The sequence below is a fragment of the Lethenteron reissneri genome, chromosome 48 (genome assembly GCF_015708825.2).
Source record: "Lethenteron reissneri isolate LAM-NWPU_2019-01 chromosome 48, ASM1570882v1, whole genome shotgun sequence".
In the NCBI taxonomy this organism is placed as follows: Eukaryota; Metazoa; Chordata; class Hyperoartia; order Petromyzontiformes; family Petromyzontidae; genus Lethenteron; species Lethenteron reissneri.
Window position 1 is genome coordinate 6,270,996 of NC_083826.1, and position 12,600 is coordinate 6,283,595.

At 44.3% G+C, this 12,600-nt stretch overlaps 1 protein-coding gene across 2 annotated transcripts in view; it reads right to left on the minus strand.

The window, feature by feature from the left end:
- The window catches only part of LOC133354733 (tenascin-like), a 165,270-nt gene that overhangs the window by 12,267 nt on the left and 140,403 nt on the right, over positions 1 to 12,600 (minus strand). For both annotated transcript variants that reach the window (XM_061571798.1, XM_061571795.1), the window contains 8 exons: positions 11,664 to 11,849; positions 10,607 to 10,696; positions 9,339 to 9,605; positions 6,613 to 6,876; positions 4,792 to 5,229; positions 3,821 to 4,000; positions 2,153 to 2,299; positions 122 to 244 (listed from right to left, as the gene is read on the minus strand). In XM_061571798.1, the coding sequence (XP_061427782.1) occupies positions 122 to 244; positions 2,153 to 2,299; positions 3,821 to 4,000; positions 4,792 to 5,229; positions 6,613 to 6,876; positions 9,339 to 9,605; positions 10,607 to 10,696; positions 11,664 to 11,849 (1,695 nt within the window). The remainder of the gene's footprint in view (positions 1 to 121; positions 245 to 2,152; positions 2,300 to 3,820; positions 4,001 to 4,791; positions 5,230 to 6,612; positions 6,877 to 9,338; positions 9,606 to 10,606; positions 10,697 to 11,663; positions 11,850 to 12,600) is intronic.

Sequence of the window (12,600 nt, forward strand, 5' to 3'; positions counted from 1 at the left end):
AAAGCTTCAAATCTATTATTCCCCTTATCCCCCCCCACTCTACCCCCCCGGACCACCCCTCTCCCCCTAGACCTCCCCCCCCTACTCACCGACCCCCCCAGCACCGCCTATGCTAGCACACCTCCAGCCGTTGGGACGTAAGCGATCTTGAAGCTGTCTGCGTCGGCGGACGGAGCGATCCAGGCCACGACGACGGATGTCTCCCTGATGTCCTTAAAGTCAATGTTCCGGGGAGTCTCTATCGCTGCTCGCAGCCACGCACAGCGTTCGACGTTCGCAAGAGATACATACACATCTTGGCCGCGCGAGGCAGCGGTCGAGAGGCAAGCGACTCGAATCGCACGATCGACTTTGCAGACGACAAGTCGGGGCAAAAAAATAAAAACGAACGCAAATACATCAAGCGCGGGTCGCGATTAGTCGTGTAAAAAGTTAATGGGTTAGATAGATGTGATACTGCATACAGCGTGGAACCATGCGGTGTTATCTCCTTGCAAAGCGAACATGACATTTGTGCAGGAGACGGTGATCGGAATGGCAATGCAGTGAAGCGAAATGAATGTTAATCCAAGGTACACGTTGTGGAGATTTGCCATGAAAATCAGTGAATGGATTGGCATTTTGTTGTGGCATTTGGTTATCATGAAGGCGTTTGCCTTTCGTGAAAGGATGGAAGCATGCATGTGTTCCCTTATTCAGGTTTAAGCTGCTGGGCACAACCAGCTTAGTGGGGGGAGGGTAAGTTAGTGAATGGGGGGACAATGAAATAGCATAGAAAACTCTAACCAGCTGCCCTGCACCTCATATGGAACCGGGGTCACTATATTCGTGGCTGCGTCGTGAAAACGAAGCAAAAAAAATACGTCTACATGTAACAGCCGTCTTGTCAATCCACTGCTGGATGAGGGCCTCCCCAAGCCTCGTGGATTATTTGACTGTACTTTACCGCGCTGGTCAGCGCAGGTTGGTGAACGCGGGCAGCGAAGACATGGGAGCATATTGCAGTACAACAATTCATTTTGCCGCCTGTCTCTCTGCTGACGATGCCCTGCAAGCAGTCTACAACAGCCTGTGTTTGTATCGACGGCGGTTGCCCGTCGGAGCAATGTCAAGGCTCAAACCTGCTTAGCATCCGAGATCCCGATGAGATTAGAAGCATCATGGGTGATTTAGTCCTAAGGTTACTCTCGCGGTTATTCCGATCAAAGGATTGGGGATTTGCAAACTCCCTCCCTCTCTCACCAAGCATCGACGTGCAGGAGGGGGATGGTCCCCCCCCCCCACCAGACTTGGTGCTTTTGCAAGAACTTGATGAAGCTCACGGGAGTTTACTCTGCATTGCGAGGCATGGCGTCAGCATGTTGTGGTTATCGCAATGAAGGGAGGTGTTAAACTGAGAGAGGAACCCCGTTGACCCGGTGCCCTCCTGCCCACGCTCGGATTTGCCCCAAATTCTCACCGAAATCACCTGTCACGTGGACATTTTTTTTTTGCGCGGACCCTCGCAGGTCAGGTGATGCAAATCGAGGGGCAAGGTGGTTCCCACGTGGGGAGAGTCTGGCAACAGTGCCTCCCTCTTCGCAGTTTAACCTCTTGCGGTGGGATGGGATGGCTTTTAAATCGGTGGCGTCACGCGACCCGGGCAATTCGCCGGTTCCCCAAGGCACTCTCGGCAGGCTGAAATGAGAAGACTGTTAAAGAATGATCCGGAGAGGAAGAGCATTCGGATGCAAATGGGATGGATGGGTGGATCTGCGCATCGCACGCAAAAGAAGATTTCAAACGACATTTGAACAGATGGGGTTAATGTCCTTGCTTCACCGAGACCCACGCTGCAATTGTTACAAACAGAACACGTCCTTTGAAACGATGTCGCGACGAATTATCATTTCCTCTGGAACTGCATTGGAAACAAGTTTAGTTCACTTCATTAGCCCAGCTGTGACATTGGCATGGATATTTTTAGCAATTAACAAAAATACACCGATTCTTACATGCGGACATCGATGCGTTACACCGTGAGACTTACGAATAAATAATAAACGACAAACGGATGCAACGTTGCACCCCAAATAACAATACAGTTGTCAACACCCTCACCATGTTCTCATTAAGTAATTTAACTTAAAGCACGCGTTTTATTTCCATGTACCTTTTCCCTTAGCTGAGCTGCTGAAATCTGTAGTTAAACCACTGAGGAAGGAATATATCTCGGAGAAATAACCGTTCTCAGATTTAGCTTCGGGTGCCTTGCCGTCAATCACAGATGCAGACTTTACAAGTGTCACCTCCAGACCTGCTTCGTTGGGGGGCGGGGGCAAAACAACGGGGCGTCAACAACAAAAAAACATTGAGAAGTGAAATGTCAAAATTTGCAAGCAAAAGAAGAAGAGAAAACAACACGCACGCGCACACGCACGGGTGGTTAGAAGTGACCAAGCTTTGCTCAGCCCTGTAAAGAGAAGGAGAGATGCGTTACGAAGCGGCGACGAGGAGGCACGGGGTCGTGAAAGCCCGAGGCGTTTGAATGACAGGCAGAAAGTCGGCACTTGAAACGGAGTGCGTGAACGGCAGCACCGGTGGTTGAATAAAGTTGAATTTTTTTTGTTTTAATAATTTATATCGAGGCAATGTGCGCGCCCGTTACATCACGTGGTGACTCACGTACACACCGTCGACCCGAGCCAAACTGGTTATGAAAAGGAGGTGATAGAAAGATGCAGAACCGGGCTCGCTGTCCCAAACCATACAGGGGTCCCACAGAAAGGGTGGTGGGGCAAAAGAAGTTTAATATTGACTGCTCGGACATGGCTCGATTAGTGCTTGCTAAGAGAGAAGGCTGGCAAGCAGAGGTGAATGGCAACTTGTAATGTCAAGGCCCCTGAGTTTCCCCATTCATTTTGTTTCCCTCACATTATTGATGCCTTCAAAACAAACTCGTTTTTTTAATGCATGTTAAACTAAACACATCTTATTTTTGATAGAATGATTGTTACTGAAGCTTCAGTTTGATGAAGGATAGGGCAAAGCATGTGGTTTCAGAAAATGTGAGGTCAAAACATGTTCGTTTGAAATGATAAGTGCGTAAAAAAGACAACAACTTTAGGATAAAGAGTGAGACAGGCAAATGTAGGAGGAAATAAAAGTTGGTAAATGAAATACATTTTACATCACCTACATTTTTATTGTAGTAATAATAATGCTCTTTATTTACACGTGAAAACCTCTCAAGACTTTTGTAAGAGGATCCTGCTAAATTGGAGATGTTTGATCAATTAATGCAAATTAATGCCTCTACTGGATATCTGTTAAAAAGAGCTTCATAGCTCATCGGATTATTTTAGCCTAAATACAGATGCTGATTCTGAATGCCATTAACGAGTGTTTGGCACATGGGAGGAAACTGGATTAGCCAGAGAATACCCATGCATACGAAGGAGTAATGGTCAAAGCTTAGCGCCAGATAGATTCAAGAATCAATAGATTCAAGAATCAATAGATTCAAGAATCAATAGATTCAAGAATCTATTTTCTGTATCAGGTCGTCTGCCATCAATTCCCTCCAGGGACATGTGCTGCCCTTTTGTCAATCCATTGCTGGGTGACAGCCTTCCCACACCATGAACATCGTCAGGGCTATTTAACCATACTTCATCAATCTTGTCCATGGAAAGCTGCCCACAATACATCCTGGGGAGCTTAATTTCCATAAAAATGTATAATTTTGATATATAAGTATTGTGTTCCCATAATGCAAAGTGTTAGTGAAAAGGGCACGAAATAAAGCAATGCGGCTATTTGTCTCTCGTATTGAATGTACCTTTGTCCCCTGAAACGTGATTGTCAGACCCGCGTTTGCTGTGGGGTATCGAGGCTGACACGTCTGTCAATTGGCTCGAGATTTCACCTTCATCCTTAAGCGTAGCAGCCAACTGCTTCTTGTGGACGCTGTCTGGACGCCTCAAATTAAGGCTTCTTCTCACGCGGACGGAGGCTGTGGCTTTTCAAGTACAGTGTACACAAACGGAAGACGTTAATCAACAACGTAGTGGTGGAGATTGACACATTTTTGCTTTGAGTACGCTATTTGAATACAATTAAATCAGATGCCCCCCCCCTCCTCCCCCCCGATAAAAGATCGTCGCCCAATGGGAGCTGAAACTCTACGCCCTGTTGATACGAACAAAAAAATTATGCTGTGGCCTAACATTGACCAAACACGGTTGAGAAGCTTAAATTCCATTCAAATCTCTCCGAATGGTAAGAGGTGCAGCCCTGTGATTGCTTGCACATGCCACTGCTGCTGGGAGGGCTTCCACTACAGGGACCTCTGGAGGATATATTTTCTACCCTTTCCATGATGGCCAGATATCTTGGAAGAGGTGGGAATACACCGACACTTTGCCCTCCCGCCTGCAGGCAACCTTGCCCATCGTCGAACGGTGCTGATCCCATTCACACTGCCGGCGTTGGACAGGTGCCAGGGGGCGGAGGACGACGACGAAGAGGATTTAGGAAAATTTGCCAGGGTCGTTTCAACCGTCACGCTGGGGAGGTCGAATAGAACCAGCGACCTCTGCGTTGCAAAGTCGAGTTGTTGCTAACCGCTACACCGCCGCAGAAATGTCCTTTACAATGAACATCGGATCAAAACCGCATCCGTTTGCAATGCAATAAGAACAGTGTTCATACGTGATGAATACACCGACAGTTGAAGAGACAATGCTAAAATCGTTGCAATTAAAGTGTTTTGTTCGTGAGAAAAAAATAATGAAAAGGATAATCCAGTACCTGTCGTGACACGTATTGTCAGTGGCGGTGATAGGGTATCATCACGCACCCCTGCGAGTGAAACCACGTACTCGGTGTTGCCTTTTAGCCCTGAAATTTCGAGCGACCGGGAATCTCCGGCCACCACTACTTTACGCATCTTCCCGGCGGACACCGGCCCGTACTTTACGACAAAGGTCTGGAAAGCGAAGGGCTTCGACGCCCACGACAGCCTCATCGTTGAGGACTCTACGTCAATAGGGCTGAGGCCGTACAGCTCCTTGTCGACGGGGGGTGGCGTGGTCAACGCTGACTTGGCGTTCTCTGTGAATTTGCATTTTTGCGCGTCGTTGGAGGCAGACTGTATCTCGACGTAGTCTGGTTCCCCCGTTTCTCTGCTATTCAGATCCTCATCCTCGGCGTTCGCTTCGGGGCACGGTGGCTGGAGGCTTCCTGAAGCTGTAGAAGTGGTGGAGACATTTTTTTCGGGGGGGAGGGGGGGGGGAACGATTGAACAAATTAATTCACTTTTGCGATGTCACGGCTAAGAGGATAAACATGCAGGGTGCCGTAAATTAGGTTTTATCTGAAAGGCGTTTTTTTTCTTCTCAAGGCAGATATGCTTTCTCACCTGTTGATGGACGCCTGTGTTGCGTCCGAAACGTCGTGATTTATTTTTTATTTTATACCTACGTGACTTTACCAAAAGAACCAAAGAGTATGGATTCCTGCAGTCACGAAAGCTTCAAATCAAGATTGAAGGCAGATATCTTGGTGATATTTTTTTTTTAAGGTGCGGCCCTACAATCGCTTGCTCATGCCAATGCTGGCAGAAGGTGCTCAACTCGCATAAGCCCTAGAGTCCCTCGAGAGGGTATTTTGGCCTATTCTTCCACACTGGCTCGATTTCACAGAAGGAGGTGGGAAGTCCCCACATTAATGCTGCTCGGTAATGAGAGGTGGAGGTGGGGGGAGGATTTAATAAATGTTGCCATTCTAGATTTGAAGTTTTCGTGACTGCAAGGATCCATAATCTTTGGTTCTTTCGGTAAAGTCACGTAGGTGAAAAAAAATATAAGAATAAAAATAAAGAATAAAACATATTTTTATTCTTATGTTTTTTTATTGTATTTATTTTTTCACCTACGCGACTTTATCGAAAGAACCAAAGAAATGTTCCCATTGTTTCAACCGCCCCATCCGGGAGATTGAATCAAACCGGCGGGCCCCTGGATTTGAAAGTCCAGTGCGCTAACCATCACAGTACGGAAGCATCCTCATATATCTGTCATCATACAAAATGTGTGTTTTAAAAAATAATTTTGTATGATGACAGTATGGAGGGAAACGTCTTGGCGTCTTTATACGGAAGACAACTCTCGGTGACAAACAAAGGTTGGGGGTGGGACGAGGAAGCACTGCGCAGTCACTCCAAGCCACGCTGGCGACAACCTGAAAGACAAATCTTCCCAAAGTAAAGTGTGCATTGAATACTTAAAACGCAAGCTCTACATCTGGACGCAACCCTCTCCTCCGGTCTGGCAACTCTCTGCAGAAAAGAAACGTTTTTAAATGCACACCAGATGTGTGGGTAGCTCTCCGATTGGTTTACTGGGTTTGTAACGGGCGTCCGACGTTTCGAAACCTCTGGGAAGCTCCAAAGCACGTGGAAGGAAAGGTGGTCAGACGCAAGTCGAACGACGTGCAGATCCAACCCGGACAACACATCAGAGATGTTTTTTTTTTGCTTTCTCTCTTACATATATCAAAGATAAGGCGAGACATTTGAGGCAATCGAAGAGAGCGAGAGAGGCGAGCGGCAATGCGCTCTGGGTAATGTACCTGTGAAGACGTCACCAATCAGGGGTTTGGACGAAGACACTCCTTTGACGGAAATGACCCGCACTCTGTACTCTGTGTCAGGTTTTAAGTCAGACAACACCACATAGTTTTGTCCTCCACTCACTGCGACCGTGTGTGGCTCTCTGTTCCTCTGGCTGTACTTGACAATATAGTAGTCGGGTGTAGCGGGTGGCGATGCCCAAGATGCCACTAAGCTGGTCGGAGTGATATCCGAAAACCGCATTGCAGTGGCCGGCTTGCAGCCTGGAGTGGGCATCATAACACACACGCTGTGAACAAACTTATACACATAATAGCTGCGCACAAGACTTTGTGAATATGCCCGGAGGTAGATTGGCAATTAGGCATGTACCGATTCAACTTGTCCACCCGCCCCCTGCCTTGCTACCCCAAAAACTTGGCATTTGAAGAATTGTGTTAGGATTTGGGGGTTATAATCCAATTGAAGAATTCACTCTAGTTGTCGTCTATCTCACACGTTGTCTCACTTTGTTCCTTTAGCCGGAAAAAAAAAACTACATTTGCATACAATTACTTGACCATAAGAATCGATCTAAAGTAATGAATAATTTACATGCTCAATAATTCCCAGTGAAGGTGAGACTTATCCGATATATGAGTAAATGTTGTGTGCAAGAAGACCAAGTGAAAATGGTAAGCAACTTTTGTCGTATCAATATTGATGGCAAATTGGTATTTTGTTATTGTTGTTAAATTCACTGCATTGTTAGTCCAGGTCGTTAAAAACACATTAAGTAAATTACAGGTTAGCGTATAACAAATACGACCATACATTCAATTGCAGTATTTATAACATTAAAGTACAAACTATTTGACAATGAAATTCCGTAAAAGCCTGCGTTCTAAAAGAATTGGAAAGAACATTTTAGATTTCACATTTCAGTTGCAAATTTAGAAGATAATTCATATTTCAGAGTTAAACTATAACATTGTATAAATAGCTCAAGGGGTTTAGAGGATGGAGATATGATCAACGTACTCCTGTAAAATTGAATAATCAATTGGTTATCTTAAACATTACGTAAAATATTAAATTAATATTCACGTAATTTACGTGACAAGGTGGCGCTGTGTCAGAGCACTCAACTCTAAACCAGAAAGTTTGCCAGATTAAAACGAGATCATGGGTCGACACGGCTCATCATCAATGACGAATTTATAATTAAAAAATATTCTGATGCGGTTAATAAATTGAGTCAAGAGTTGGTCCACAAATGTCCTGCCATTTTTAAATCCTTTATATTAAGTTCTCTTGCTTGCTTGCTTGCGTGCTTGCTTGCTTGTTTACGACCGTGCAAATATTTCGGTCGTTTTTTAACCCACTTCCCGTGATCCAATCGAGCTGACATTTTCCACACAGACTCGTTGTGAGAGACAATTAATGTTCGTGAAAAAAAATTCCCAAAATGTTACACTGTTTAGGGAAAACAAATTAAATATTTAATTACCAATTGCTTTATACTGGCAGACAATCATCTGACCCATAGGTGGCAGCCATCTCAAGCCAGAGGACGAGAAGACTTTAGCCGCCACGCATATAAAGGATTTATAGTGAAAAACTTTGTTTTTACGGGTTTACTTGTTAGTGGCCCAAATTCAAAAGTTTTTGTTTTTCCCCAATAAAAATTTAAGATACAAACATCATTGTCACCCACGATCAAAACACACTGCTGGATGATGGCCTCTCCAAGTCCTTGCCATCTCTCATGCTTCTGCGATGCAACAATCCAACAAGCACTTGCGCACAAATTGATCTCATCTCCTCCGTCTCCATGGCGAACGTCTGCGATGAGTTGAATCCCTCTGCTGCCAATCCATCACTCATTCTTGACCATTGGCCCCACTCATTCTTGACCATGCCTTGCAGCTACGTGACCTACCTAAGCCAACTTACTTTTTCCGACGGAATAATGCGTTTAACCTGCGTATGTTCTCTCATCCGTGTCTTCCTCTTTCTGTCCCTCAATGTAATTCCAAGCATTTTTTATTTATTTACGTGCTTAGATGTGCACGGACATTTAACTATTTTCCATGCCAAATTTCAACTTTCCATCCCTTTTAGAACATCATGAGAATTTACAACAGACATTGAATAATGACCATATATAACATATAAGAAGCCTTAATAAACAATGTCCTATCTCCCCAGTCTCTCCGTTGGTCAGGGCCTGGCACGCTGTGCAAAATTGTCATCCTTAGATTCAATATATTTCAAATCCTCCAGATACAATCGATTGTAATCCGAAGTTAAAAAACTAACGAGAGTTCAGGAGAACTGTCCTGGCATTTTTGGGGGCCACAATGAAAGCTTTCACGTTTCAATTTTGTTCTACTGATAATCTTAAGCATGACTTATATTCTTATCAAACATTTGCTCTAAAGCCCTTGCAGAACATCATTACAATGCACTGTATAACATCAGTGCAGTTGCAGGACTCCCATGGGCCTTTCCTGCTGAAATAAATAAGATATTAGTCACTCACTTACTGGTGACTATCTGTCGTCATTATCATCAACACAATCCATGGGCAGATACCTCTTAGGTGTCCACTACACATTTCGTCACTTATTTCCACTTTCCTCTGTCTTGTGCCAAATATGCCCAAGTAGTGCACATCTTATCTTATATATAAAAAAAAAATCCGGACACGCGGTGCTCTTAACATATCGACGTTCCGACCCACCAGTCTTTCCGCTGGTGAAGGCCCAGGCGCTGTGTACAGACCCCTTCTCGGCCCGCAGGCGGATGGCGTACTTTGTGCCTGGCTCCAGGTCAGAGAGGGTGGCCGTGGTAGCGTCGGCCGGGACGGTCACCTCCCGCCCGTCGTCGCTGGTCTCCGAGGCAAACGTAATGGTGTAGCGGTCGAAGCTGGTGCTGGGAGCCGTCCAGCTGAGCGAGATGGTGGTGTCACTAGAATTGGTGACCTGCAGGTCCTTTGGACCGTCAATGACTGCAAAATAAGGCCAAGCGGGGGGGGGGGGGGGGGGGGGGGGGGTTAAAGGGGCTCTCGAACGTTTAAACACCAGACTCCTCATTCTTTGTGGCTGTAAAATAATTGAAGCAGAGAAATTATCATGATTTGTATTTATAAAGCAAGTGCATGTCCCAGCAACTCAGAAGGGGGACCCCCTCAGGGGCAGCTGTTCCTGTGTGTGACATGTAGCCGGTTGTAGGCTTACCTGTCATTAATCGCACGTATAATGATGCACTCTGTAGCATACGAGGACCTAAGAAACACAGCTCAACGGAGAGCTGGGTGCGTTTTTTGTCATTATTATTCAAGATGAGGAAATAGCATACCTGTCAACCCATACAGTTTACCCGTATTCTTGTACAGGGAAAATTAGTTTTCAGGTTCATATGGCGTTACAGCCGTTTCATTACGGTAAATTTTTTTAACGTCTATTTCTTTGTGTTTCTCCCTTGTGATGGGACTGTAGAATGAACATTGAGGTTGATAAGGGCACGGGGTAACCAATGAGGTCTGAATTGGTCTGTAATTAGGCCGGGCACTGATAAGGGGCTGACAGGTTTGTGAGCGGTACAGGTGTTCTTGCAGAGGTTACGTTCCCGATTCGTGTCTAAGAAAGAATACTTGTTACATATGTTTATTGTCAGTAAAATATTATTTTTCTAATTTACATAATGTTCATATAATTTGATATTTAAAAAATAATGTGTTTATTACGAATGATAAAAGTTTTGTCTCGTTTATGCAGTAATATTCAGGGGCTGTAGGAGGCGCTAAAGATTTTTTTTGGCCGATATGAGACGTTAAAATGTTGCCTGTGAAATGTGTGTTAAATATAATATGCATGCTAAATTTTGTTCGATATGATAAGCGGCTGTCATCGTAACTGAGATTTGGGCTAACTTCTGGACCGAGGAATTCAGCTTCGTAAAAATTATTGCAATTAAAGCGTTTAACGGACGATGTAAAATCGACCCTACCAGTTCGTCCGGTCGTACTTGCTGGAGCACTTCCTTTGCTTCCCTTCACAGCCACCACAGATATCTTGTATTCAGTTCCAGGCTGCAGGCCTAGAAAAGAAATCAAGAAAATAAATCAATGAACGTCCCCCTTCTACAACAAACTCATCTAACGCCTTCGAGTGCAAATTATCATCATCGCCTTCGGGGCGCATCGAGGCTGTAACAGATCAAAGTCTAATTCAACATTAACAAAGTGATATTATTAAACAAAAGCACACCAAAACTTGGATCGCAACATTTTCAAGTACACTAATATTGTGTGGCCCGTGTCCCCCAGGGCCACTCATCCAGAAGTGATTTGACAAAAGTGTTTGCCAACGTGTAATTGTCAGTTTAACACACACATTCTTGATTTAAAGCTTTCGTGACTGCAGGAACCCACACTCTTTGGTTCTTTCGGTAAAGTCACGTAGAAGGGAAATAATAAAAATTATTAAAATAAAACAATAAAATAAAAGACAGCGTCTTTCCGACAGCCCTGTTCTTCACCTGAGGACGGCTGCTTGCGTTGTGGCCGAAACGTCGTGAAAATTTTATTGTTTTATTTTTCTTATTTTATTATTTCCCTTCTACGTGACTTTACCGAAATAACTATTTTTATACCTACGTGACTTTACCGAAAGAACCAAAGAGTAACACACATTAATTTTTTTTTTGCTGTGGTTGTCCCACCTGATGACGGAAGCTTGTGTTGCTTCCGAAACGTCGTGATTAAATTTAGTTACTTCTATTTTCTATTCTTATTTTTATTTTCACCTACGTAACTTTACCGAAAGAACCAAAGAGTAGCACACGCATTGCTTAAATGCAAGCCTATACAGGTCACCATTTATCAATGGGGGTTACCGTTGAACAGACAATAATATATTCTTATTCATATTCTTAGTTTGTTTCCGTAAAGTCACGTAGGTTAAAAAAAAAAGATAAAAGTAAAATAAAAATAAAATCACGACGTTTCGGAGGCAACACAAGCTTCAGACAATAACAGTTACTGCTATTTCAGTGGACAACTCACCAGTGATGGTTGTCTTAGTGGTAGGCTGTGGGCTCTTGTACACCTTGATGTCGCCTGGTGGGTCACCCGACGAGGTGGTGTAATGCACCGTGTAGTGGTCGATGGGAGACTGGGTGTTCTCCCACTCGATGTCCATCGTCGAGTCGGTCACTGACACCACCTGCAGATTCTTTGCCCCGTCAATAGCTGGGGGCAAAATGAACCGCACGTGTGAACTTTGTAAGGGTGTATCTTGCTTGACAGGCAGGCAATTGACTTCGAGATTTATCCAAGAATGTCTGTGTGCAACGCACGTGGCGTCAGCCATTAATTATGATGAACGGGTGACGTCACTCCGCGTTAAGAAGGTGGAGCGGGAAACGAACATTTGTTTATGCAAATTAGCTTTCATTTTGACCTTTCTTTATGGAAAGTAAAGCTAATAAAAAAATCAACGCAGCGACTAACATAACGAGCCAAAAGGCTGTGTGTGTGTCCCGCGCGTGACGTCACTCCACATGGGGCAACCCCCTCATTAATAATCATGAGCTGAATCATTTTTCTATTGAATATTTCCCATTTCCTTCAATATACACCCGTCCTTGGACGGGCAAACAAGCTAGTAATTAATTTTACTCTACTGCTTTCAGACAATAGATTTAAATGTTCTCCCACTTTCCATTTGCTAAAAGAAATACGCATTAAAAACTTTTTGTAATGCACAGACATTCTTGATGTGTACCTGACATCACCCTTGCAGTCAATGGTTTGGAATATTTCCTTCTTTTCTTTGCAACTATTGTAACTTCATACTCTGTGCTCCCCTTCAGATGTTTAAGCACAATGGTTTTAACGTTGCCGGGTACAATCTGTTCCAAAGGTCTATCAGCACTATCCGTGGGCTTGTATTTCACGACAAATTTGTCAAACACATATTCGTCCACCACCCACGAAACTC